The 25,266-nt window shown below is 42.8% G+C and overlaps 1 protein-coding gene across 1 annotated transcript; it reads right to left on the bottom strand.

The window, feature by feature from the left end:
* Positions 1–1,961: 1,961 nt before the first annotated feature.
* On the bottom strand, positions 1,962–17,932 carry GUCA2A (guanylate cyclase activator 2A). The gene is made up of 3 exons (XM_033922435.1): positions 17,813–17,932; positions 12,729–12,921; positions 1,962–2,829 (listed from the first exon to the last, which is right to left on the bottom strand). Exons 1-3 carry the CDS (start codon positions 17,882–17,884, stop codon positions 2,771–2,773), a joined length of 324 nt encoding a protein of 107 aa, XP_033778326.1. The 5' UTR covers positions 17,885–17,932; the 3' UTR covers positions 1,962–2,770.
* Positions 17,933–25,266: the final 7,334 nt, after the last annotated feature.

The following is a 25,266-nucleotide window of genomic DNA, read 5'->3' as shown; positions in this document are numbered from 1 at the left end:
CTGCTGCCTTTCACTATGAACAGAAAGAACTGGCTGGACCAATTGGTCTTTCTCTACCATCGTCTACTTGATATGTTACAGGGATGCTGGAAGGCCTTATGATGGCGTTGTGGTGATGATACCATACATACAATATATAATATAAGTGCTTTTATATTCCGCAGATTTCCAAGAAATGGTTCAACACAGATTCCATTTAAAGAGGCCAGTGCTAGGAATTACAGAAAGGAGTGCAAAAATAAATGTACTTAAAAGTTTACAAACAGGAATGGTTTAATTGAAGATAATTGATTTCTAATCTAACAATTAAAGGTTAAACAATTCCACATCAATGCAGCGTGACAAGTAAAAACAGAGATACTTTTCACAGATGGAAAATGCAAAGTCAGTTTATTTATTTATTTATTTAATGGGATTTACTTAACCGCCTCTATGAAGAACTCGTAATTATGGAAACTCCTTTTAACACTTGGGGAAAATCACAAAATGGTTCATATAACAAGGAGCATTCTGAACACCAAAGTGCAACGCTTAAAAATAATTTGAGCCTGTTCTGGAAGTCAGTTCAACAAGGGCATCGCTCAAATCAGACATCTTAGCTTTACCACCAGACATACGTAGCGCTGTACATCAAAACACAGAGATGGTCCCTGCTCAAAAGAGCTTACAATCTAGTCAAGACAGACAAACTGGACAAAAAGGTGCTTCAGTGCCCAGTTGCTCAAGTGGGAATGAGAAGACCGATTAGCAGGTGGGTTGGAGTTTGGAATGGAAGACTGCCAGAGACGGAGCCTGATGTATCGAGTCAGGATTCCGGAACGTTATTGTTCTTTGGGATTCTGGAATGCAGCTATTATTTGGAATCTCCAAAGAGTAGCAACATTCCATGCTATGACCACTACTAATCATTTCTATAGCGCTACTAGATATACTCAGGCTATACACCAAAACATAGAAGAGACAGTCCCTGCTCAAAAGAGCTTACAATCTAGTCAAGACAGACAAACTGGACAAGAAGGTGCATCTATAAACTGTGCTCAGGTGGGGGAATTAAGAGGGAATAATAAGACAGATTTTGGTGCTTAGAAGGTGGGTTGGAGTTTGGAAATGAAGCAGCTTCAAAGAAATGGGCTTTGAGTTTGGATTTTACTGTCAGGCAGTTTGCTCCAGGCATACGGTGCAGGGATGGAGTCTGGAGTTGACCACAGATAAGAGAGACTTACCTGATGAGCAGAGTGCCCAGAGGGGATGGGGGTGGGAAGAGGGGAGAGAGGAGAGATACCGAGGAGCTGCGGAGCGAATACACATGTAGGTCATTAAGAGGAGTTTGAACTGTATACGGAAACAGATAGAGAGCCAATGAACTGAGTTAAGCAGAGGGGTAATGTGGGCATAACGATATTGGCGGAATATGAGGAGTGTAGCAGAGTTCTGAACAGATTGAAGGGGAGAGAAATGGTTTAGCAGAAGGCCACTGAGAGGTTGCGGTAAGAGCGGATAGCGTAGCTGGTTTTAAGAAGGGTTTGGACAATTTCCTGGAGGAAAAGTCCATAGTCTGTTATTGAGAAAGACATGGGATAAGTCACTGCTTGCCCTGGATCGGTAGCACGGAATGTTGCTACTGCTTGGGGTTCCGTAATCTTTTGTTACTCTTTGAGGTTCCAGAATCTTGCTATTCTTTGAGATTCTGCCTGGAAACTTGATACTCTTTGGGGGTTCTAGAATCTTTTGTTACTCTTTGGGGTTCCGGAATCTTGCTATTCTTTGAGTTTCTGCATGGAATCTTGATACTCTTTGGGGTTCTAGAATCTTTTGTTACTCTGAGATTCTGGAATGTTGCTACTCTCTGGGATTCTAGAATCTTGCTACTCTTTGGGGATTCTGCATGGAATGTTGCTCCTATTTGGGGTTCCGGAATCTTGCTACTCCTTGGGTTTTGGCCAGGTACTAGGGACCTGGATTGGCCACCCTGAGGACGGGCTACTGGACTTGATGGCCCATTGGTCTGACCCAGTAAAGCTATTCTTATGTTCTTAGTTTGCAGTAGTCTAGGTGAGAGGTGATGAGGTTCTTTGCCGTGTGCTTAGAAAGGAAGAGTATGATTTTAGCGATATTGTACATAAAGAAACGACAGGTTTTGGTAGTCTGTTGGATATGTGAAGAGAAGGAGAGAGATGAGTCAAAGATTACCCCAAGGTTGTGAGTCGACAAGACAGGGAGGACGAGGGTGTTGTTCGCAGAAATAGAGAACAGGGGAAGAGGAGAGACGGGATTAGGTGGAAAGATAAGGAACTCAGTCTTGGCCATGTTTAATTTTAGATGGTGGTGAGCCGTCCAGGTAGCAATGTCAGACGAGCAGATTGAAACCCGGGACTGAATGTCTGTTGAGAGATCTGTGAATCATCGGCATAGAGGAGATTAGAGCGCCAAGGGAAGAAATGTAGTTGGAAACTAGCCCTGAGGTACACCGACCGACAGCGGGATGGAGGTGGAGAAGGATCCAGAATGGTGTAGGCTAAAAGAGAGACTGGAAAGACAGGAAGAAAACCATGAGATAACAGAGCCCTGAAATCCAAGCGAGGACAGCGTATTGATGAGTTGGCGGCGACACGGTAAATCACCGTCTACTCATCGATACTCATGACTGCCTTGTTCTTAGATCTGTTTTATCACCAGTGTAAGAGACAAGTAAAACAGGAGACAGTCTCCGACAGTGGACATCTCAAAGCCGCCCTTCGTAGCATCTCCAGACGTGAGGAGAGCGCCTCCTCTAGCAGCCGCCGCAAGCGGCGTGCGCACAGATTTCGCAGATATCGCTTGGAATTTGTGCTGGAAGACAAGAAAATCAGCTTCATTCACTAAAGGTGACCTTCAACAGCACCCTGACAAAAGTATGAATTAAGCAACTCTGGATTCCTCTGGACACAGGGGTTCGGGAGGCAAAGAGTTCTCAGACTACACAATCTACCATTTTCATCTAGAATCCTTGGATTCCGCTTTATCTTTAAATAATCAAATTATCTAAAAAGTGCTATTTTAATTTACGGACGTTGAGGAGAGTTTGAGGGTTTTTTTTCATCAAAATCATTTTGCGGTTTTGGTTCAAGCATCTCCATTGTTGAGGTTACTTCATTGGCTTCCTGTTTACTGGCAAATTCAATTTAATTGTGCCAATGTCATGTTTTAAATTTTACATGGAATTTTTTCGCCTTTATTACCTCTTATCATTTAACTCTCTTCGGTTTCACACTACCAGGAATATACATACCTTTAAATTGTTCTTCCCTTCTGTTAAAGGGATTAAAACCCCAGGTAAATTCTCACATTCCTTATCCTATTCCTTGGTAAAAGTTTGGAACGATATTCCCTCGATTGTCAGAACGTCATTATCTCTATCACTTTTTAGGAAAAATCTGAAAACTTATCTCTTTCAGAGATTCTTAACTGAGGACTGATCTAATTTATTTAAAATTTTTCTATTACCTTCATTATTGTTTAATATTATATTCTGTTAACCGGCTCGAGTCCTTGCTGGAATGATCCGGTATACAAGATGGAAATTAGATTAGACTTTTGGGGGTTTCTTATTCCTCCATTGACAACCAACATTTTGGGTGCACTAGATTTTTTTTTTTTTTTTTTTCTAATCTCACAATGAAAGCCACACCATAGCCCTGGTCCTGCTCACGGTGTTAGGGGAAAATGCAGAAGCCACGTGGAGGCCTTATCATTTGAGATTTTTTCGAGAGTCTTTACCCATCAAATTAAACACGTTGAGAAATGGAAAGCAAACCACAGTTAAGGGACTGCAGATATACATCACAAATAATGAGAGTACCCTTAAGGACTGGCACAGGGCACATGCAGACTTCTACTTGGCATCAGATGAAAGCGTCTCTCTCTCTCTTAACCCTTTCAGGACCAAGGGATATATTTGTCCCATAACTTTAAAATCCTATAAATTTTGATTGGGATAGTCTACAGTTCTAAATTTGATATGTACGGATTCCATATGATACTGCCTTTATGTAAACAAACTGGTTCCGACATTCATTCATTAGCGTCGTTGCCAGATTGACGAGAAGATTCACTTGCCACACTGTCCATAAGCCAGAAGTTTGATTTTTTTAAAAAAAAATAATGATATTTCACAAAAAAAAATCAATTTTTTGGCATCTGCAAGCCCTTTTTACCATAAAAATGTCGTCAAAACCACAAAAATTGGCCTACGATCCTTATGGTCCTGAAAGGGTTAAGGAAGCATTATGGTACATTAACCCCCTCTTCTGTGAAACTGCGATAGCAGTTTCTAGCGCAGAGAGCTGCGCTGCTTCCAACGCTCATTCACGGGCCATTCTGCGCAGCGCAGTTTCGTGGAAGAGGGGGTAAGTGCTTGTATTCTGCAGATATATATATAAAGTTCACTGCAAATAACAGAAGAATTACAACGTATTACATTAGGTAGAATTCAACAATTTGAATTACTCTAACTGAAACTTCCTAAAAAGATGTCTTTAAACCTCTCCCAAATTGCTTCTAAGGCAGAGAATTCCAAATAAATATGGCTTGATTACATAGAGAGGAGATACAGATGGGATATATCTGTAGTGGCCTCTTTGATATGAAAGTGCAGTAGATTTTTGTACTTACACTTCTCCCTCCATATTCGCGGTTTCAGCAGTCGCAGTTTCGATTATTCACGGTTTTTAGCTTGCTGGCTCCCCCCATCCACCAAATTTCATCAGCTTGCATAGAGAAATCACTGATTCCAAGCATTTACAGAAAAAAAAATCGCTGGCTCCCAACATTTTCTTCACCGTGTTTTGCCTCTCCTTCAGGAACAGGCCAGGTCTCCCACTATATTATTTGTGGTTTCACCAAATTCACGATAGTTTTTAATAGAAAACAGCGAACAACATATGAAAAAGTTATTCGTGGTTCTGTTAATCCCCTATCACAACAAATACGGAGGGATATGTGTACTGCATATAAAGGACTCAGGCCCAGATGCATTTACCGATGCATTTTAGCCTGTACGCATTTTAACGGCGGATTATCAAATCAGATTATCTCTGTCAATAGTGAGCTTTCTAGAAGTCTCCAACAATGACATGCAAATGGGCTCTTCAACATTGAAATGAGCCCTTTTCTAAAAGCGGTGTCGGCTTTTGGCGACAAAAATAAGCGACTGGTCCAGGGGTGCCGGTCATTGTCAGAGACTGTTAGAAAGCAGCGGGAAAGATACTCTTCCCGGATCTTTCACTTGCTACTCACACCAGCGTTGGGTCCCTTCTGATGTCACTTCCTGGCTGCGGGATGCAGATGTGACATCAGAAGGGAGCTGAGATGGGTGCGGGGGTGGGGGAGGCGCATGGCATGACAATGCCGGGCACCACACCCCCCCGGGTGCCAACCTCTCTCGCTATGCCACTGGTTGTGACAAGGACATTGATATTTGGAAATTACCTTTTTTTGCAGATCATTCCAGATTGATTCTACGCTGAGTAAACGTAGGGACCCTTTTACTAAGGCACAAACATCGGGCAGATGCATTTTGCTGTGTGTGCGGCCAATTTATCAAGACAAGAGGGAAAAAGTATTCTATAGAAGCATCTGCTAAGATGTGCGATGCCTACAAGGCAAATATGATCACGTTACCCCGCTTCTGAAAGAGGCACATTGGCTCCCTATCACACATCGTATCACTTATAAAATCATCCTGCTGACCTTCAAAATAAAACTCTCTCACCAGCCTTCATATCTTGATAAGCTTCTCATTCCTCAATGTTCTTCACATACTCTAAGGTCAACAGATCAAAAACTCTTGCTAATTCCTTCCATAAAAGATTTCTATTACACCCGGAAAATAAATCTTGCAGAAGTCGCCCCAACGTTGTGGAATGCTCTGCCACAGCAACTCCGAGATGAACAACATCTAGATAAATTCAAGATAAGCCTGAAGACTTTTTTATTTCGTGACGCCTTCACTCATGTTTAGAGTTATCTTCTCTTCTTCTTGTCTTTTTTTTTTTCCTTCTATTTTCTGTTCCTCTCTTATGCAACCAACCGCTTTAAAAAAAAGCGACCCCCACCCAATATGTTTTACCCCACTCCCACTTTCTCCTTCTCTTCTCAAAATATGTAACTTTTCCCCTCACTTTCAAGTCTGTCCAGTTAATGTCTTTGATGTTCACTCCAATCATTTTAAAATATCTATTATTTTTTTTTTTTCTCTCTCTTTTTAAAATTTTTACTGTTAACCGGCCAGATACTTGTTGATGGTCGGTATATTAAAAAGTTAATAAACTTGAAACTTGAAACTTGACATATTTTGGCATGCCCTTTGGCGATCAAGACAAGCCTTGGGCACCTCTAAATGTACTGTAATTTGTATATATAAGATTATCATTTTTTAATTTAATAATTGTAAGTATGTTACCAAAAATTTTATTTACTTGTACATCGCCTTGAATTTTGAATAGGCGATAAATCAAATTACTTAATAAACTTAAAAACTTGAAACTTGAAACTTCATAAGCAAGCACTGCCAAAAAAAACTCTGGAAGGTAAGACAATTTTGTTTCTCACTAGGATACAGGGACATTCTGTGTATTTCTGGAAATTTTTCTCCAGTATGTGTCTCTAAACGATCTGAAGCACCAGCCAGAGCTTTCTAGTGCTCCCTGCATGCATTTTTTTTATTAAACTAATCATTTCTTTTCAAGGCTAGAGCTCCCACCCCAGCCTCTCATTGGCATCTAGTTATTCCTGCAGAGCTGTAACTGATTGCTCTCATAAAGGGAAGTTTCCAACAAGAAATGCAATCTTATCAAAATGCTCTTCTGCCATAAACCATTCCATCATGGGGCTGAAGCAATTACATTAGTATTAACCATTTGAGTCCCAGGTGGCAGCCTGGAACGCGATGCCAAGAGCCCCTGCACTTCACTGGAATGGCCTATCTTCTCCCCAGGCAGCCAGGACACTCGTCTAATCCTTCCAGGAATCTCTCCAGCACATATTCTGTGCACACAATGCATCCGTCTGTGCTGTTTACTTCTGGCCTTTCTAAGTGCTGCAGCAGAGATGTCCTCATATAATCTTTGACGGCAGCAAGCTGATTGGGGTTCCAAGACATCCTTAAAGAATATGCAAGAGATACATTTCCATACAGTGTAACGATCATGAATATTCATTATGGATAACTGGAAAATCAGCCAGGGTTGTGTTTGCAAAGGATTCCAAAGTTTGACCTCCCTGCGGTGAAGTGACCTTCATAATGACAGAACTTGGGGTCGCCGGGATTCTCAGCTCCGCCTTTTTTTTCTTTCAGATCTTAAATATGCAACATTTTTGGAACCTAATGAATCATCAAAGCAGATAAGCCTCTGTTAGAATAATGCAACAGACCTTTAGCAAATGTCCTTCAGTCTCCTTCTCTGCTCTGGCTGTATGATGTGATTCCATAGCAACATGCGGAACTACAAATTTGTCACAAGTTTCTATTTTTTTTTCTGAGACATAAAGCTATTTTGCATGGTTATGAGAACAATAGCTTCCTTTCAACTCCTGCCAACGTCCACGAACAAGCCTTGTCCAGACTAGTCCCAGACTCTGGAATGCACTCCCTGAAAAGCTTCACTCAACACAAGAGCATCTTTACTTCGGGACGCAGGTGAAATCTTGGTTCGTCACCCAGACTTTTAATGGAAGAAGTAACTAACTTGCTCTTCTCATACATACAAGGCCTAAGGGCCAGGTTCTCTAATATCACCGGTAAAATCCAATGGGCCACGGTCCCGGCCGTAAATATAACAATTTCATAAAGACGAGTCATTCTTGAAGAACCGTGCATGCAAATGAGGTTTGCAAAGGTTCATGGAGGGTCACCAAATTCACATGAGATGAGTCGCTGGTGATATCGATTGGAACATGCACAGAATAGTCCACAGAAAGAGGAAAAAGCCACGCCATAGGTATGCATATCGTGGGCGTGCCTTATTTGAGCGCAATATAAGCACACATCATAGGTCGCGAGTCCCGCGAGAGCTGACATCGGCCATTCAGCAGGTGGTGCAGGGGCAGGCCGGATGCCGAGGAGATCGTGGCTGCCTTGCACCGCTGGAGACCCGAGCCGCGCGCCGTCCGCCTTCAGCGAGAGGGCTTTGAGAAAGGTATGGGGGTAGGTGAGGTGATTGATAAAAGGCCGCGGCTAGCTGATCCAAGATGGCGTCAGGCTAGACGCGCTGAGAAGCCGCTCTGAGAACTTCCTCTTATAAAATTTCTTAGCGGTTCGAACTACCTACCCGATGCCTAAACGGAGGGGCCGTAGTGCCGCTGGTGCCTCGCGGCCCACTGCCGCCCCCGCGGTCGGCGATATTGGGGAACTCCTCAGACGGATACAGGGAGCATTTTCGGCGTCGGAGGGAGGCCCGCAAAGGAGTAGCGGCGTTAGCGAGGCCGTGGTGATTCCTCCGGGATTGGAGACATCTTCGAGCCCCGACGTTAGGGCGCCGCCCCCGCAGCCACAGTTGAGCAGCTCTCCAAGGGCCAAGGGAACCCTGGATGTCGGGGTCTTGCCTTCCCCTGAGGCAAGTAGTCCATCACAGAGCCTGCTGACAGGAGCTCTCATGGATATGAGCTCCTTTGAAGAAGCTGAGGGAAAATCATCTAAGGAGAGGCGAGTTAGCCTTCAGGGACAGCGACAAGTTAATCAACTGGACGGTGAGCACTATGACACTTCTTTACCTTTAATTTCTTTGGAAAAACCCTCAGAAGTAACTCTGGACTCACTATGGGATCTTATGGCCGGACTAGTGAAGACCATAAGTCCCAAACTTCAGTCAATTGAGGGGGAATTATCTCAACACTCTACTGAACTTAAAGAACTGAAAAATGAAATGACTGCCTCTAATTCCTCTGTCCAAAAGCTTGAACAGGAAATTAAATCATCTAAACAACTACAGGAAACTTTAATGAAAGATAATATTAATCTTAGAAGAAAGATGGAGAATTTGGAAAACAACTCCAGATACAATAACTTAAGATTAATTCACTTTCCTAGGCTACCATTGACACCACCTAGAGAAATGTTTAAAAGATATTTTCTTGAAGTTTTGGGGGCCTCAGAAGATTCATTACCTCCTTTATCACGAGTCTATTATTTACCTAATAAGACTAAATTGCTAAAAAAGTCGTCGGACCAAGGATTATTGGAAAAATCTGATAAAGAGGCTATAGAACCAAGTACTTTGATTATAACAGTAGCTCTTTCTATTGATAAAGTTTGGTTGTTAAAACTATACTTTAAAAATAGACAGAAAGAATTCATGGGTTGTAAAGTGCAAATATTTCCTGATCTTTCACGAGAGACTCAAAAGCATCGCCGTGAATTTCTTATGTTGAAGCCAGGTGTTACATCTTTAGGGGCTACTTTTTATTTACGACATCCTTGTAAGTGTATAGTACATTACCGATCAGTTAAATGTGTTTTCTTTGAGCCTAATCAGTTGACTTCTTTTTTAGCGCTCTCCCGTTTGGAGGCAGAAAAACCATAAGCTCTAAGATTATTGTTTAATCCCAGTAATCAGCCTTCTAGCTAACTTTACATGAAAGAGTGTACATTTGTTCAATTCTTTTTCTTTTCCTTTCGCTAAGAAACCTTGGATCCAATTTGAGGACTTGAGCATTTTAGTTTATACGTGATCTAAATGTTATTGGAATGTTTCTTGCTTTATGGAATTGCTAATTTGCTTTCTGTACAAGTTAATTCTTGATTACATGATTTAAAAATCAATAAATATATTTAACATAAAAAGGCCGCGGCTATTACCATGGGGCAGCTTATCTTCCATTTATTGAACATAGGCCACCCTTTTCTGCAGCCTACACACGGGGCGGCCTATATTCGGTGAAATACGGTATACAACTATACTACAATTTATGTGACTAGTGTATTTTTTATTTTATTTTGGGCCACAGCCAGAAATATACGCCTCAGACTTGTTTTTCACAGTACTGTCGCCTCCGGACCAGCCAGCAATTTTTGGTTATCAAAAGCTGGCGCAATGCTTGGAGAATCACCTGGTGATGATGGAGAATTGTCCGGAGTGCTCATTTAAATATTAATGAGTCCATTTTACTACCATTTTAATATTTGTGACCTCGTTGTAATACGTTTGCATGGCAGAGACGGAGGCTGCTAGAAAGCTCGAAAAATTCCACGGTGAGCCGTTCTGATAATCGTGCGGTAAAATACTGCCAAGCTAAACCTGCAGCAGCTAACGGTGATATAATTAATTTGCAGATTAAATTATTAACAGTGAAACGGGTCCCGTCAGGCTTAGGCTGCCTGCCACAAGATAAGTGCAGGCTGATAAAAATCTGAAATTAATATATTTAAATGTTATTTATTAATATAAAAGAATTGACATCAGAAGTAGATGCAGTATATAAACCTACGGTTTATTTTAGTTTAAAATAATGTGGACTGTTGTTTGAATATTTTTCTGTTGATATTGTGTATTTTCTATTGCCTGTGTCCAAATTGATCTTGTTGTAAACGCCTTGGGTAAATTTCTTCAAAAAGGGGGTAAATAAATCCCACAAAATAAATAAATAAACTTACTCAAGGACTACAAATACCATAATGCACTGCAGGATATGTGAAAAACCAGGACTGGACCTCTGATGCTATGGAATAAAAGAAGGTCTGGATTTGGCCTCCCTAAATATATCCAGATCCATGTTCAAAGGAAACTGTGCATTTACCCGAGGCTGGTAAACGTATCAGTTCTTATCAGTAGATTTTCAACTGTTGAAAATCTGTTGAGAGTGACGAGCTGAAAATCTAATCTAATCTAATGCTTGACTTTATATACTGAGTCATCATTCAAGGAAAGCTCGACTCGGTTTACAAAAGTTAATTTATCGAATAAAAAAACAGAAAAGAATAAGACTAAGTTTGGTAAAGTTAATTTTCAAAGTGTTTGGCAAATAAAGTAGTTTTTAAGGATTTGCGAAAAGGTTGAAGTGAGCCGGAACTCCTTAAAAGAAGTGGAAGGTCGTTCCAGAGTTGAGAAAGCTTAAAAATCAAAGAGTGACTGAAAAACTTAACTCCCTTAATTCCTTTTTTGGAAGGAAGAGATCATTTGAATTGTTGATCACCTCTTGCAAAAGAAAATCTATAAACATTCCAGGATAGAGGAAGGAGAGGAGTAAAAATACCATGTAAAATTTTAAAAACAACACAGGAACACTTAAATTGAACTCGAAAACAAACTGGGAGCCAATGGAGACTCTGAAGCAACGGCGTCACGTGATCATAAGAACATAAGCATTGCCTCTGCTGGGTCAGACCAGGGGTCCATCGTGCCCAGCAGTCCGCTCCCGCGGCGGCCCCCCAGGTCCATGACCTGTAAGTGTTCCCTACCTAACCTAAAATGTTCATACCCTATTCGCTCAAAGTCCTGTAAGGTAAACCTCTATCTGTACCCTGTTATCCCCTTCGCTTCCAGGAAGTCATCCAGTCCCTTTTTGAACCCCAGAATCCAGATCCATGTTCAAAGGAAACTGTGCATTTACCCGAGGCTGGTAAACGTATCAAGTACAGAGAGTGACGTTTCCCATTTGAGCGCTCTGCCACTGTCTCCACAGCAGAGGGGGCTGGAGTGGTAGTGTTATCCCGGTGGTGGGGATTTACAGCCTGATTAAAAGGGACAGTGGTGGTGAAGGCAGCAAATACATCTATTCAGCGTTGCTATTTTAAACATTATGGCCAGCATTAAAGTTAACTAAATATATAGCCCAAAAAACACAGTAAAGTGAAAACCAACAATATAATCTCAACATAACTCTTTCATTTCACCAAATGGAAACGTCACTGAAATCTAACAGTCACAAACCACTCCAACTTAGCCTGTACGAGTTAATTTAAATACAAAACAGGAGGAAAAGGCCTCAGAAAATGCCTCGCAAGCCAGCTCAAGGCCTGCCCCAACAAAAACCTCACGGGCTTTAAAAAAACCTCCTTTTCGCACATTCAAAATGACTCCGTGCAATGCAAAGGATACTAAAGCAGATAATATAATGCAAGAATGACTTATCTTGTGCAGTGGATCGGCACACCATCTTTATATGGGATTGAGAGAATGAATATTTTCTTTTCCTAAGGATCGAGTGAAATTGTGAAACGCTGGCCCTCGTTAAAGAGATAACTAATATTATCTGCTTTAGCATCCTTTGCATTGCACGGAGTCATTTTGAATGTGCGAAAAGGAGGTTTTTTTAATGCCTGTGAGGTTTTTGTTGGGGCAGAGCTTGAGCCGCTGAGGTGGCTGGCTTGCGATGCATTTTCTGAGGCCTTTTCCTCCTGTTTTGTATTTAAATTAACTCGTGCAGGCAAAGTTGGAGTGGTTTGTGTAGGGTTACCAAATGTGTAGGGTTACCCCCCTAGGCCCGCCCTCCACTGCCTACTCTCATCGGGCAGGAAGGCGATTTCTTAGAAGCTTTTCAGAATCCAGACAAAATGCTGGATTTTGAAAAGCCATCCGGGGAAATACAGACTTCTGGTAACCCTAGGTTTGTGACTGTTAGATCTCGGTGAAGTTTCCATTTACAGCACCATATTTGGTGAAAGTGTTATGATCAGCATTAAAGTTAATGCACCGACTGACTGCTGACTTTGAGAATGGGAAGAAAGAGAGAGGGCGAGAGAAAGGTTACCGTACCGAGCCTCCTGAAGACATCTATCGAGTTGGGGCTTTTGCAAACAGGCTTAAACACCTCCGGGAGGTCATCCCTGGCGCAGGGAAGGGGAGAACCATCCTTCATTGCTCTCCGAGGACCGAAGTCCATGACATTCACCGACATCAGCTCTTTCAGCTTCTTGACATCATCCAGAGGGAAGGAAAAGTCTCCGTCCTTAAAATATAAGACAAACACTCATTGAGCAGAACTGGGGAGGGTGAGGGAGGGGCATGCAGGGTGCTGCAGTGAACCTTGTGTAGGCCTAATAGTGGTGGAGCTGGTGCCTCGGACGCCCTGAGGTTGTGGGATCAAATCCCAGGGCTGCTCCTTGTCACTTGCCCCAGGTGCAAAATAAGTACCTGTATATAAGTAGACTGCTTTGAATGTTTAACCACAAAATGGCGGTGTAGAAGTCCCATCCTCCTTCCCTAATATTTGGACACTCATTGGCTGAATCCTTTCCTGTGATTTCTAAAAGGAGGTAAAAGGTCCCCGGATATAAGCCTTTGCTTAATTAGAGAATGACATGGGGACAACTCCCGTCCCTGTGGCTAATCCCAGAAAACCGTCCCCATGTCGTTCTTTAAGGAGATTATTTTATTAAAGATACACTTTCACAAGAAAGACACAAAAATGTCATATATAATGTAGACAGTGCTGCTTTAGTTTAAAGGGATGTATTTAAAAAAAAAAAATGGAGGAAAAGCCTCAGACAGAAGCCCTCCCACCGCCATTAAGGTGGTTGGGTGATAACCTCACTGGCAAAAAAACCTCCATTTCACTCCCAAGTATAAAAACTTTAGCAGGGCTGTCTATGCAAGTTGATAGAAGAAAAGCTTTCAACTTATCTTCAGTCGACCGGTACACCGACGGTGGCCAGCGTTTCACGAGTCGGCTGCCTCAGGGTGTAAAACAATCCGATCAAACTTTTAAACGGGACGCCGAAACGCCTCTTCAGATCAAAAGATCGGCGTCCCTGAAAACTCGACTGTTTAACAAATTCTAAATTCCCATACCCAACTCTTCCTCACCATGACCCTTCCACCTCACCCGCTAATTCCAAGGCCCGAAACTAATTATACTTTCCATCTTGAACCTTATGTACTGACTAAATGTATCTTTATGGTAACCCACCTGTATCCCTTACACCAGGGGTGTCCAATGTCGGTCCTCGAGGGCCGCAATCCATTTGGGTTTTCAGGATTTCCCCAATGAATATGCATGAGATCTATGTGCATGCACTGCTTTCAATGCATATTCATTGGGGAAATCCTGAAAACCCGACTGGATTGCGGCCCTCGAGGACTGACATTGGACACCCCTGCCTTACACTGACAAAATGCACCTTGATAGTAAACGACTTGTATTGTAACCCACTTGCATCCCATGTACTAACTAAATGTATCTTTATTGTAAACCGCTTCGAACTTCACAGTATAATTATTATTATTATTACTATGTCTAGGCATCCTGACAGCTTTTCAAAACCCGGCGCTTTGTCCGGGTTTTGAAAAGCTTCTACCTCGGGACCGTGTCGGCAGGGCGCCTGTGCACATGTGGATGCAACGCGGTGACATCATGCATGTGCGCACATGTGTGTGACATCACCGCGTCAGACCTGCGCATGCGCAGATGCCCTCCCGACCTGGATCCGAGCAGAAGAGCAGGTTGAGGGGGGGCTGGGTGGACTTGGGCGGGCCTGGGGAAGGGCCATGGCTCTACAGCCCTGTCTGCGCTTTCTCTACTGGACTTCACAAACAGTAGCCAGCTTTATTTAACATAGATTCATGTGAAAACAAAATTCTCATTACCCCAAATCTCCCCACCCAGTTTTAGGGTTTTGTGACTTAATTAAACCCAGATACAGTATTGTAACTCTACAGAGCTTTATAGGGTTTTTCCTTTTTCTTAGCAGGTTTGACTGAACCTGCTGTAAGGGTCCCCCTCCCTATTCGCGGTTTGCTTAACCGCGGTTTCCGTTATTTGCGGTTTTTCATTCCTGGGCTCCGCCTTCAGATTTACATCACAGGAAATCGCGGTTCCCAGCGTTTCCCAGAGCAAATCGCTACACTTGCAGGACAGGTTAGTCGCGGCTTTGTGTCTCTTTTACATTACATTACATTAGGGATTTCTATTCCGCCATTACCTTGCGGTTCAAGGCAGATTACAAAAGAATTATCCAAGATGTATTACAACAAGAACTTACCAAAAAAAAAAAAATTGGTCATTTTCAAAAAGAGTGAGAAATGGGTAAGGTTATTTGTTTGGGGTAGTTGGCTTTAGTGAGAGGTGGAGTTTGAGACTTGCGGTATTATTTCTTTTTTCAGAGTTTTCTTGAAGAGGATGGTTTTTATTTCTTTTCTAAAAGTCTTGTAGTCGAGGGATGCTGTCAGTAGATTGGCGATTTGGTTGTCTAGTTTGGCTGCTTGAGTGGCCAGGAGGCCATCATATAGTTTTTTCCGTTTGACCTCCTTAATTGGGGGGTATGAGAATGGGGTGTGAGTTTTCCTATGTCTGGTTGCGGTGTTGTGGATGAGTTTGGACTATCTCCGTATAAAGTCTTAAATAGTAGGCAGTAGAATTTAAAAGAGAAAAACCGCAAACAACATACGAAAAGTTATGCGCGGTTTTTCTGTATTTGCTGCCATGCTGTTCCCCTATCACCGCGAATGCGGAGGGGGAAGTGGAAACTCTTATTACCCTCAGCCTCGATGCCACGTCTTCTAAACCCGCTTCGCCTGCCTTCTCCAAAATTCAGGAACCGTTCCTCGTCCCTACGGAAGCACCTTTTCTCCAGAGTAGAGACTGCCTGGCACTGGGGACTTTCTTCCTCACGCCAGCATATTCCCTGTGGATGTCCAGAGCGAATGCCTGCTGCAGAGGCTGGGAGGGGCGCTCTCTTTCCAACCCTCTTTCCTGGAGAGCTGCCCTTGTTTTCTCTCTCAGGACACAAGGCTTTCTGTCCCTCTCCCTGTGAGCTAAGACTTCTTTTAATCTCCTTCTCTGGCAGTCGGCAACATAACTTGATAATTACTGCAGGTGAATCATTGCTGCCAACAGTCACGCCCACCAGCCTGTTGGGTCAGCAGGTTTTCCCCAGGTTTCCTCCCAGCCTGGCACTTCTGCTGACCTCATCGTTCCATCACCTCCATGGGCATGTTTCTCCACTGCTTAAAGCAATATCCTCATTTAATCGTTTCCACTGATTTCAAGTGAGCAACGACATGCTGTGGCGTGCTTGTTTTTCTGTTAAGGGCACGCCAGCGCCTTATCACAATTCGCTGCTTGAAGGTTGCAATCTATTAACAGCGACATCAAGTTTCTTTATATTTGATATACCGTCTATCAAAACAAACGTCTAGACCAGGAATCTCAAAGTCCCTCCTTGAGGGCCGCAATCCAGTCGGGTTTTCAGGATTTCCCCAATGAATATGCATTGAAAGCAGTGGAAATCCTGAAAACCTGATTGGATTCCGGCCGGTCCATAATTGCCCATGTCTGCTGGTGTACAATATAAAAAGATTATAAGGGACAGTTATCTATTTACATGTACTATTTCTGCTATATGCAAATATCCTTTATGCATATTCATTGTGGATTTCTCAGAAACCTCTGGGTTGCAGCCCTGAAAACCGAGTTTGGAGGGCCCTGATCTGGAAGACCCATATGAAGCAGGCACGCTGATAGATAGGGTTGCGATTTCCTTTATTAAAAAAAGACACCTGCTTCCGCCCCAGGCCCGCCCTACTCTGCCCCCACACGAACCTCCCTGAGATCAGGACCGTGTGTGGAGGGTTTCTGCGCATGCTTGGATGTTGACACGATGATGTCATGCACGTGTATGACATCATCATGTCAACCTGAGCAGATGCCCTCCAGAGGCGAAAATTTCTGAAACCCAGACAAACTCCAGACAGCTGACTAAAAAAAGCCCTAATGTTACAGCAAGGGCAAAAACCCGGCATGAAAGTTAAAGCTAAGTATGAAATCATTTTGAAAAGCTTAAAAGTTAAAGATGAAATTAGAAGCTAAATTAAATGGTAGGGGGAGGCAATAATCATAATAATAACTTTATTTTTCTATACCACCATAGTCAGGTGACTTCTAGGCGATTCACATTGAAAGAAGGCTGGACAGTCAGCGAATAACAATAAGTCTAAATAGAAAGCTTACATACTAATTGGAGTTCCATGGGTAAAGAATACATGAAAGGAGCTTCTTGAAAGAAATAAAAAGGCATTTAGAGGGGGAAATCCTAGTGGGAGGGAGAGGACTGTTTTAGTTAATGTTTTTGACGAATAGGGCGGTTTTAATTGATTTTCGGAAAGCACTGTAAGTTCATTTATGTAGTTTCTCAGCCAGACTTGCTGTCTGTTCGCTTAGAACTTAAAGGTTCTATCCAGGAAGGATAATCAATGATGTTAGTCCCATTTTGGTTTGCAAGCTAAGTTGAAATAGCAAGCGGCAATCCGGGACCTGAGGTTTACCTTCCTATACACTAATTCCACAGTTCTATCTATGTTTAAGTTACAACATGGTATAATCATATGAATATTCTGTGCGCAGTGAATATTTTTTGGTTAGAGAAAGTGACTCCCCAGGGTGATAGAGAGGGTCATATTTATAGAACGTCAGTCATAGAAACACAGGGAGACAGAGAGACTTCCTCAGGGTCACACAGAAAAGTCCTTGACTGAGACACAGGGAGTCCAGTGAAGCAATCAGGTGCCTCTGCCCAGGATAATACAGATGTACAGGAATTACAAAGCCAGGTACTGGTGACCTGGATTGGCCAGCGTGAGAACGGGCTACTGGGCTTGATGGACCATTGGTCTGACCCAGTAAGGCCATTCTTAGGTTCTTACAAAGGCTTTGTAGAGTCCTTATAGACTTAGGTCTACCGTATGGCTCCAGAAAAAGGAGGACGAGTTGAGATATCCGGGTTTTGCTTCCACTGCTTTCAATGGAAGTAAAACCTGGAGGTTTCAATCTGTTGATGGTGGGAAGCAGGATCAGGACATTTAAAAAAATGTGAAGGAAAGAGGTGCAACAAGATGTCACTTACACGCACGACGACACAGCTGTAGAGGTCTGCCAGAAGGAGGAGCCAGAGAGCTTTGATGAGCACAGGAGCCATCAGGAGACAAGATCAGGGATCCCTTGACAGATTCGACCCTTCTCTTCAGCTGACTTGTGGGAAGCCCAGGGCAGACTTTTAAGACTGTTCCCGTGGTTAATAAGTAACCTGTAGCCTTGCTATTGGCCCTGATGTCTCGTTAATCTGTCATCCACCCACCCTAGTTGGGAGTGACACATAGAGCATCAACTAGACTGAAATATAATGTGACTTTGTCTGATTGTACATCAAAGGCCACCGTTTTATGTTCATCAATATTTCTTTCATTCCATAGTAACATTTTCCAGCTGTTCTTGTATTGTAAAACAGCCTCATTGCAGATGGGTGAAATTATCTGCAAAGCTTATGAATGGAAATGTTTGAATGCCCCATTTAATCATTATTTTTATTATTTCTTTGTCTCAGGCCTTTTCAGTAGTAGTTCAAAGGGAGTTAGTTCAGGTGCACTAGGTAGTTTCCCGTCCCTGGAGGGCTCATAATTGAAGTTTGAACTTGAGGCAATGGAGGATTAAGTGAGCCAGGAGCAGTGGTGGGATTTGAACTGGGCTCCCTCATTGTCAGCCTGATGCTCTAATCAATAAAGCATCTTACCTCAGGGGCCTATTCAGACGGCCGATCTTGGGTGGACCTGAGCTTAAAGTGAGTAGGCATAGAATTCATCCCCCCCCTGTCCTGTGGCGTTGCAAGGGTGAGAGGTGACCCCCTTCCTTTCCCCCATGACCAACATCTTCAATGTGCTCCTCATGACCACGTCAGCTCCTGCTGGCCTCACTTCCTGTGCACGGCACCTGGAAGTGACATCAGCGGGAGTCGATGCGGTCGCGAGGAGCACATTGAAGATGTAGAGGTATGGGGGAAGGGAAGAGGGGCGCACGTGTGGCAGGGGGAGGAGTGGGAAGAGGCGGGGGGTGCAGAGAGGAGGAGGGATGTCGGTGCCCCTACCATGATGCCCCCCCTGCCCACCCCTTACTATGCCACTGCTCGCCCCTCCTCTATTTTGTACCCCTGCCCACCAACTTGGGTCGAAGAGCCTGCAACATTTTCACGCCATTGCTCTTCATGGTGTGAGCCATGCATTGGGAAAAAAAAAGAGAACACGTGGCCCCACCCTGTTGCTCCCCAGCTCCACCCCATTCGACCCCCCAATCAAGCCACTGTGACATCACTGATGATGTTGGCTTAGAGGCATTGGTGGAACCAGGCACTATGACATCACAATCTCAGCTCTGGAATGTTGCTACTCTTTGGGTTTCTGCCAGGTCCTCGGGATCTGGGTTAGCCACTGTTGGAAATAGGATACTGGGCTTGATGGACCTTCGGTCTGTCCCAGTATGGTTCTCTCTCTCTCTTGTGGCTTGGTGGCACTGCTATGCAGGAGTTCCCTGGCTGGATCTCTAAGTTCGTTTTTCTGTACTCTGGGTCAGCTGGGACTAGGGATGTTGCAAAGACCATATTCACAGCTCCTGTAGGGAAAGGAAATTGTGACCACGGAGAACCTACATTACAGGTAAGTAACTACACTTTATGGGTGATATCTGTTGGCTGCCTTTAGAACCTATGAAACAAGGTTCTCAGCCGTAGGACCGTTGCTGCAATAAACAGACTAGGAAAAGCGAGAGGGTGAGTCTGTTAAACTGAGGGTGGTAGAGAAAGGCTCACGCTGCCAGAATCGAACCACTGGGTAAAAAGTCCCCTCCCCCTGACCTCCCCCACCTGAACTGCTTTATACGGCATATTATATTTCCCCCTCCTTTTGTATTTCCTCCCCTTTTTCTCTTTTGTAGATTTTCTTAGATACGTGGTTTATTAAAACCTTAATAAACTTGAAACTTGAACTCTTTAATCTGTTCATAAGAACATAAGAATAGCCTTACTGGGTCAGACCAATGGTCCATCAAGCCCAGTAGCCCGTTCTCATGGTGGCCAATCCAGGTCCCTACTACCTGGCCAAAACCCAAGGAATAGCAACATTAAATACAGAATCCCAAGGAGTAGCAAGATTCCAGAATCTCAGAGAGTAACAAGATTCTAGAGTCCCCAAAGAGTAGCAACATTCCATGAAGAATCTCAAACAATAGCAAGATTCCGGAATCCCAGAGAGTAGCAAGATTCTAGAGTCCCCAAAGAGTAGCAACATTCCATGAAGAATCTCAAACAATAGCAAGATTCCGGAATCCCAGAGAGTAGCAAGATTCTAGAGTCCCCAAAGAGTAGCAACATTCCATGAAGAATCTCAAACAATAGCAAGATTCCGGAATCCCAGAGAGTAGCAAGATTCTAGAGTCCCCAAAGAGTAGCAACATTCCATGAAGAATCTCAAACAATAGCAAGATTCCGGAATCCCAGAGAGTAGCAAGATTCTAGAGTCCCCAAAGAGTAGCAACATTCCATGAAGAATCTCAAACAATAGCAAGATTCCGGAATCCCAGAGAGTAGCAAGATTCTAGAGTCCCCAAAGAGTGACAACATTCCATACCACCGATCCAGGGCAAGCAGAGGCCTTTCTCCGCTAGAGGAGCTACTGATATCACGCCTTCTGATAGAACCATGATAAAACGTGTCAGGTCAATCCTCTGGCTCAGAGCCCATAAGGAGACGTGGTATGTTTGTCTTGAAGGACTTTATGAAGGAAGATTACATAAGAACTTGATTACGCTTCAGTGTGTGGGTGAATCTGTATCCAGAAGACTGTTAGGTAACCCTGCTGAGTTTTAATCAGTGCATGTCTATTTTATAAAGGCAAAACCAATGAACAGTTCTGTATCAAACACCCATAATATGAACAAATAATCTGCAACCACTTGTCACTGTTACCTTCCCAGATCGACCTCAGGTGTGATTGTACTCTGTACCTGTGGCAAATTTCAAAGCAAGGGTATATTTGCTCCTTTTAAAAACAGGTGCAAAATCTGCGAGTTAAAAGGAACCATCCAGATAGTTTAAAAAACATTGGCAGAAAGTGTCCTCTGTTAGACGCATACGATACACCACTAACGCAATGTCATTCTCCTGTTGGTCAGGTTTTAATAAAGGCTTCCAAATCTGCATTCTATCACCAAAAGGCAACTTTTTCTATTTATTTACCACATATATCCTAAGCAGTTTTTCATTCAGGTACTTTATCATACACTTCTCCCTCCATATTTGCGGTTTCAGCATTCGTGGTTTCGATTATTCACGGTTTTTAGCTTGCTGGCTCCTCCCCCCAAATTACATAGAGAAATCGCTGATTCCAAGCGTTTACAGAGAAAATCGCCGATTCCCAGCACTTTCTTCACCGTGTTTTGCCTCTCCTTCAGGAACAGACCAGGTCTCCCACCATGTTATTCGCGGTTTCACCATTTTCACGATGGTTTTTAATATTTGCGGTTCTATTAATCCCCTATCACAGCGAATACGGAGAGAGAAGTGTATTTCCTTATCTGTCCTGGCAGGCTCAAACTCTATCTAGTGTACCTGGGGCAATAACGTGATTTGCCCAGGGTCACAAGGAGCAAGTTTCAAGTTTATTAAAATCTTATTATACCGCCAAATCAGACTTCAAGGCGGTGTACAAATCATATTAAAATACAAGTGTTTAAAAAATACAGGGTACAACAAAGAGATATCGTACAAAGCTTAACAATCCAAGACTGACAGACAAACTGGTACAGAAGGAAGGCAGTAGAACTACATTATTTAAAGAGAAAGGACAAGTGGAACGGACAATGGGAAGGGAGCAAATATCACATGAATCAATCATGTTCACAGAGAAAAAAAGCGTCCTTAACAGGACGGTTAAATGTTAAAAGCGTCCTTGAAGAGATTCGACTTGAAGTCTAAAACAGTCATGTCTTCTCTTAAATACTTTGGAGCGGCAAGGGATTTGAACCCACAACCTCAGGGTGTGGAGGCTATAGCTCTAACCAATACACCATACACAGTTTTCCGTTTCTTTTTGCTGGTGATTGATCTTATCTTTTCAAGGGTTCTTCTTATTTGTCTATAGGGAACATACTTTGTACGTCTGATCCTAAATATTATCATTCTTTAAAAAAAAAAACACCCAGAAATTAAAAGTTGAAACCTTTCCTTCATTCCATGTGGTCAACACACATTTTATTACTAATTGACGACTCATTAAAATTCCTCCTTGTTTTACTAATATGCAAATTTTCTGATCAGAGCCAGCTATAGAGGCATGCAAGGCTTCTGTTACATGGATGCCACTTTTTCAGAGGTGTGACCAGGAACGTCTTTTTGGGTGTAGCCGCACCCCCCAAGCTTTCTAGGTGCTGATACTGCGTTGGGAAAAATATTGGCGAGGCCTTGGCCACTATGACCCTCCCTATTCCCTGGCCTTTGGGTGTAGTAGCTTCAAAGAGCCCTGCTGACTCTATGGCTCTTCTGCTCTTGACGCTTCAGGCCACTGTCTCCAGATCTGGCCCAGGACCAGCACCGAAAGGTCCCTTTATGTACCAGTTTTGCTGAACTTTCTCCATGGGCTTCAACATAACAAGATTATCTTTCCCATGCTATCCTATACCTGACCACACCCACGACTGCATCAGAAAAAAATTTTGAAATGGTGTCTGTAAACAGTGAGAGATGTCACCCTAGAGGCACATTATCAGAGATACAAAAAAAAAACCAACAACAATAAATCTAAGTGATAAGTGATGTCAAAATATAGTAAAACCATCTACATCGGGTCATTGGTTTTACTCATAATTCACTTTATGTTGATGACTGTTGTCTATCAATTTATTGGTAATATATAACTCTAGGTCAATGTTGACATGCGTTGATACACTAACAGTCTTCTACAGGAGACTGTAACAAACTGACAGAATCTCTGGCTTATCTACCAGGGTTGAATTACACTCAGGCTCTATACCTTATATTACAAAATCCGCTACACTTCCTCCTCCGTATTCTCGGGGGTTAGGGGCAGAGCTGGCCTGCGAATATGGAAAAACTGCAAATAATATTCCTCCGCTTCCCCCGGCTATTTTTAGCCCTGTAAGCCCCCCCCCCCCCCTTAAGCCTTACCTGGTGGTCTAGTGGGTTTTCAGGCAGGAGCTCCCGGAGTCTCTTGAGCCATTTCCTGCGAGCGATCTGCACGGGGCAGGAGCGTGGGAAGATCGCTCCTGCCTGAAAACCCGCTAGACCACCAGGTAAGGCTTAAGGGGGGGGCTTACAGGGCTAAAAATAGCCTGAAAAATGAAAAAAATTTCTGGTCAAAAATCACAAATAACCGAATCCGTAGAAACGGAATTTGCGAATACAGATGGGAAAGTGTATATATGAGTGTATAATCATGAATAAGTTAACCAATCCTTTGCATAACCAAATAATTGTATGTGCTAAAGACGGTGTTCTGATCCGCATACCTCAGTGCTCAAATGAAATCAGAGGTTTCTGACTGGGACCATCATAACCACAGTATAAGCCCATAAAGTGCATCATGTATAGCTTTTAAAACCCAGATCAAAAGGTGGACTTATCTGGGAACGATGCACCATTTCTCTGATGAATATCCTCTGCTGTAGAAGTGAATGAAATAAAATATAATAATAATTATTTTATTTTTCTATTCCGCCTAACCAGCAGTTCATAGCGGTTTACACAATATAATAATAACATCATATATAATAAAATTCTAAGTAACTAATACAAGCATTAAAACTATATAAACTAAAATAAGTATAGATAAAAAGATTCAAAGTACATTATAACTACATGATAATATAAAAATCAATAATGTATATTAGATTGTTTAAATAAGTGGGTTTTAAGATCTTTTCGAAATTGAGCGTAAGTAAGAAATGGAGAAACGAGAAGATTCACACATGAATTCATTAATCCTGCTTGGAATGCCAAGGTCCTATCCAAAAATTTTTTGTAACGATATGCATTTGCTGAAGGAAAATAAAATCAACCAGATTTAGAAATACCATCGTCAATATTCTAATTATTGCATCATTGAAAAAGCCTTTTCCCCAAATATTGAACATTCACAAACTTCATAGTACATATTGTGCATAAAGATATACAGCCAGGATTTTGGCCCTGCGTACAAAGACTGAAAGAACATTGGCTCATTTGAGCTTTGGCGCTGGAGAAGGATTTTAGGCGTGCCGTGGGCCGCCAGAAGAACTAAGAAATCGATTCTGGAAGAGATCAAACTGGCTACGCCACTCGAAACCCAAATGATGACGTTACAACTGTCTTATTTAGGTCACACCGCCAGAAGAGAGAGATCACTGGAGGAGGACCTCATGTTTGGGAAGATCAAAGGAACCAGGCGAAGAGGGAAACCTGACTGGACACGTTGAAATCAACCATGAGGATGACGCTGGAGGACCTTTCCAGACTAGCACAAAATCGATATCTTTTTAGGCCCGCAATTCATCAAGTCGCTAGGATTCGAGCACAACAATGAATGGTTGTAGGCCCTGGTTTTACTGGGGTTTTGTACGCAGGGCCAAAATCCTGGCTGTATATCTTTATGAAATCTTTATGAGCAGGAACTTCAACAAGCAGTGCCTATTGTAATTCTGACGTCTATCTCTGGGACTTTACTTCCTCTGTTACAAATGTATTGTAATAATAAATCTTTCTCTCTCTCTCGGTTAAATGTCATTTTTAATTAACTACCTCAGGACTTCACTTCTATTGGAAATGCTGTCTGCTTTCCTGTTTTCATTAACTGGGAATAAGTGGTTGTAATGGATAATACATTTGACTTTTTACAATTTTTTGGCATGCAGAATTAACTGCCCGGGCACAGAGGCAGGCAGGCTGGAGCACGGGCAAAAGCTCTGGCTTGGTGCTCTCGCCATCAATGTGAGAAAGCAAATAGCTGAGGCAAAGTTTTAGCGCTATGGACCTATTTAGTACATAAACATCTGAGAGGTTCTGCTTGCAGAATTTGAAAGGCACGAGGGTATGGGAGGATGTGGTGTGTAGGTCTGTTAATTGGAGAAGGGTGTAATTAATGAATGCTAAGTCTTGTGGAAGACCTGGGAAAGCTGTCGTGAACGGTGCTGGACCGAATATTGCTTTGAACTGGGGAACTCTCTGCCGTGGTGAGCTTGTGAATCATAGAGCCGCAGCATTATACTTGTCCACAGCCCTGACGCAGCCTGAGGGCGAAACGGACAGCTAGCTTAACGTTGGCGAAGGGACTAGCGCAGAGACAGCAGGAAAGATTGAACAACAACGATTTTCACTGCCTATTTTCAACAACACCCTGCCCGGGATCTAAAAGTTAAGTCCTTTTTTAAAAAACAGAAGTTTAAGAACTAAAAGTGTTTTCAATTAACAAGAGGGCAGGAGGGGAGCATGAGCCAGTGAGGTTAATTCCCTTTCTAGTGTGCTTGTGAAACATATACAACACA

Source organism: Geotrypetes seraphini, chromosome 15, assembly GCF_902459505.1.
Source record: "Geotrypetes seraphini chromosome 15, aGeoSer1.1, whole genome shotgun sequence".
NCBI lineage: Eukaryota > Metazoa > Chordata > Amphibia > Gymnophiona > Dermophiidae > Geotrypetes > Geotrypetes seraphini.
The sequence above is the reverse complement of the archived record's forward strand: the minus strand, read 5'-3'. Positions and strand labels throughout refer to the sequence as shown.

What these genes read in the sequence shown, in the direction of transcription:
- GUCA2A (XM_033922435.1), bottom strand. Translation starts at nt 17,884, where the DNA reads ATGGCTCCTGTGCTCATCAAAGCTCTCTGGCTCCTCCTTCTGGCAGAC. An exon ending in ACAGCTGTGTCGTCGTGCGT is followed by an intron (nt 12,922 to 17,812) that starts GTAAGTGACATC and finishes TTATATTTTAAG; the next exon opens with GACGGAGACTTTTCCTTCCC. An exon ending in AGATGTCTTCAGGAGGCTCG is followed by an intron (nt 2,830 to 12,728) that starts GTACGGTAACCT and finishes CTTGTCTTCCAG; the next exon opens with CACAAATTCCAAGCGATATC.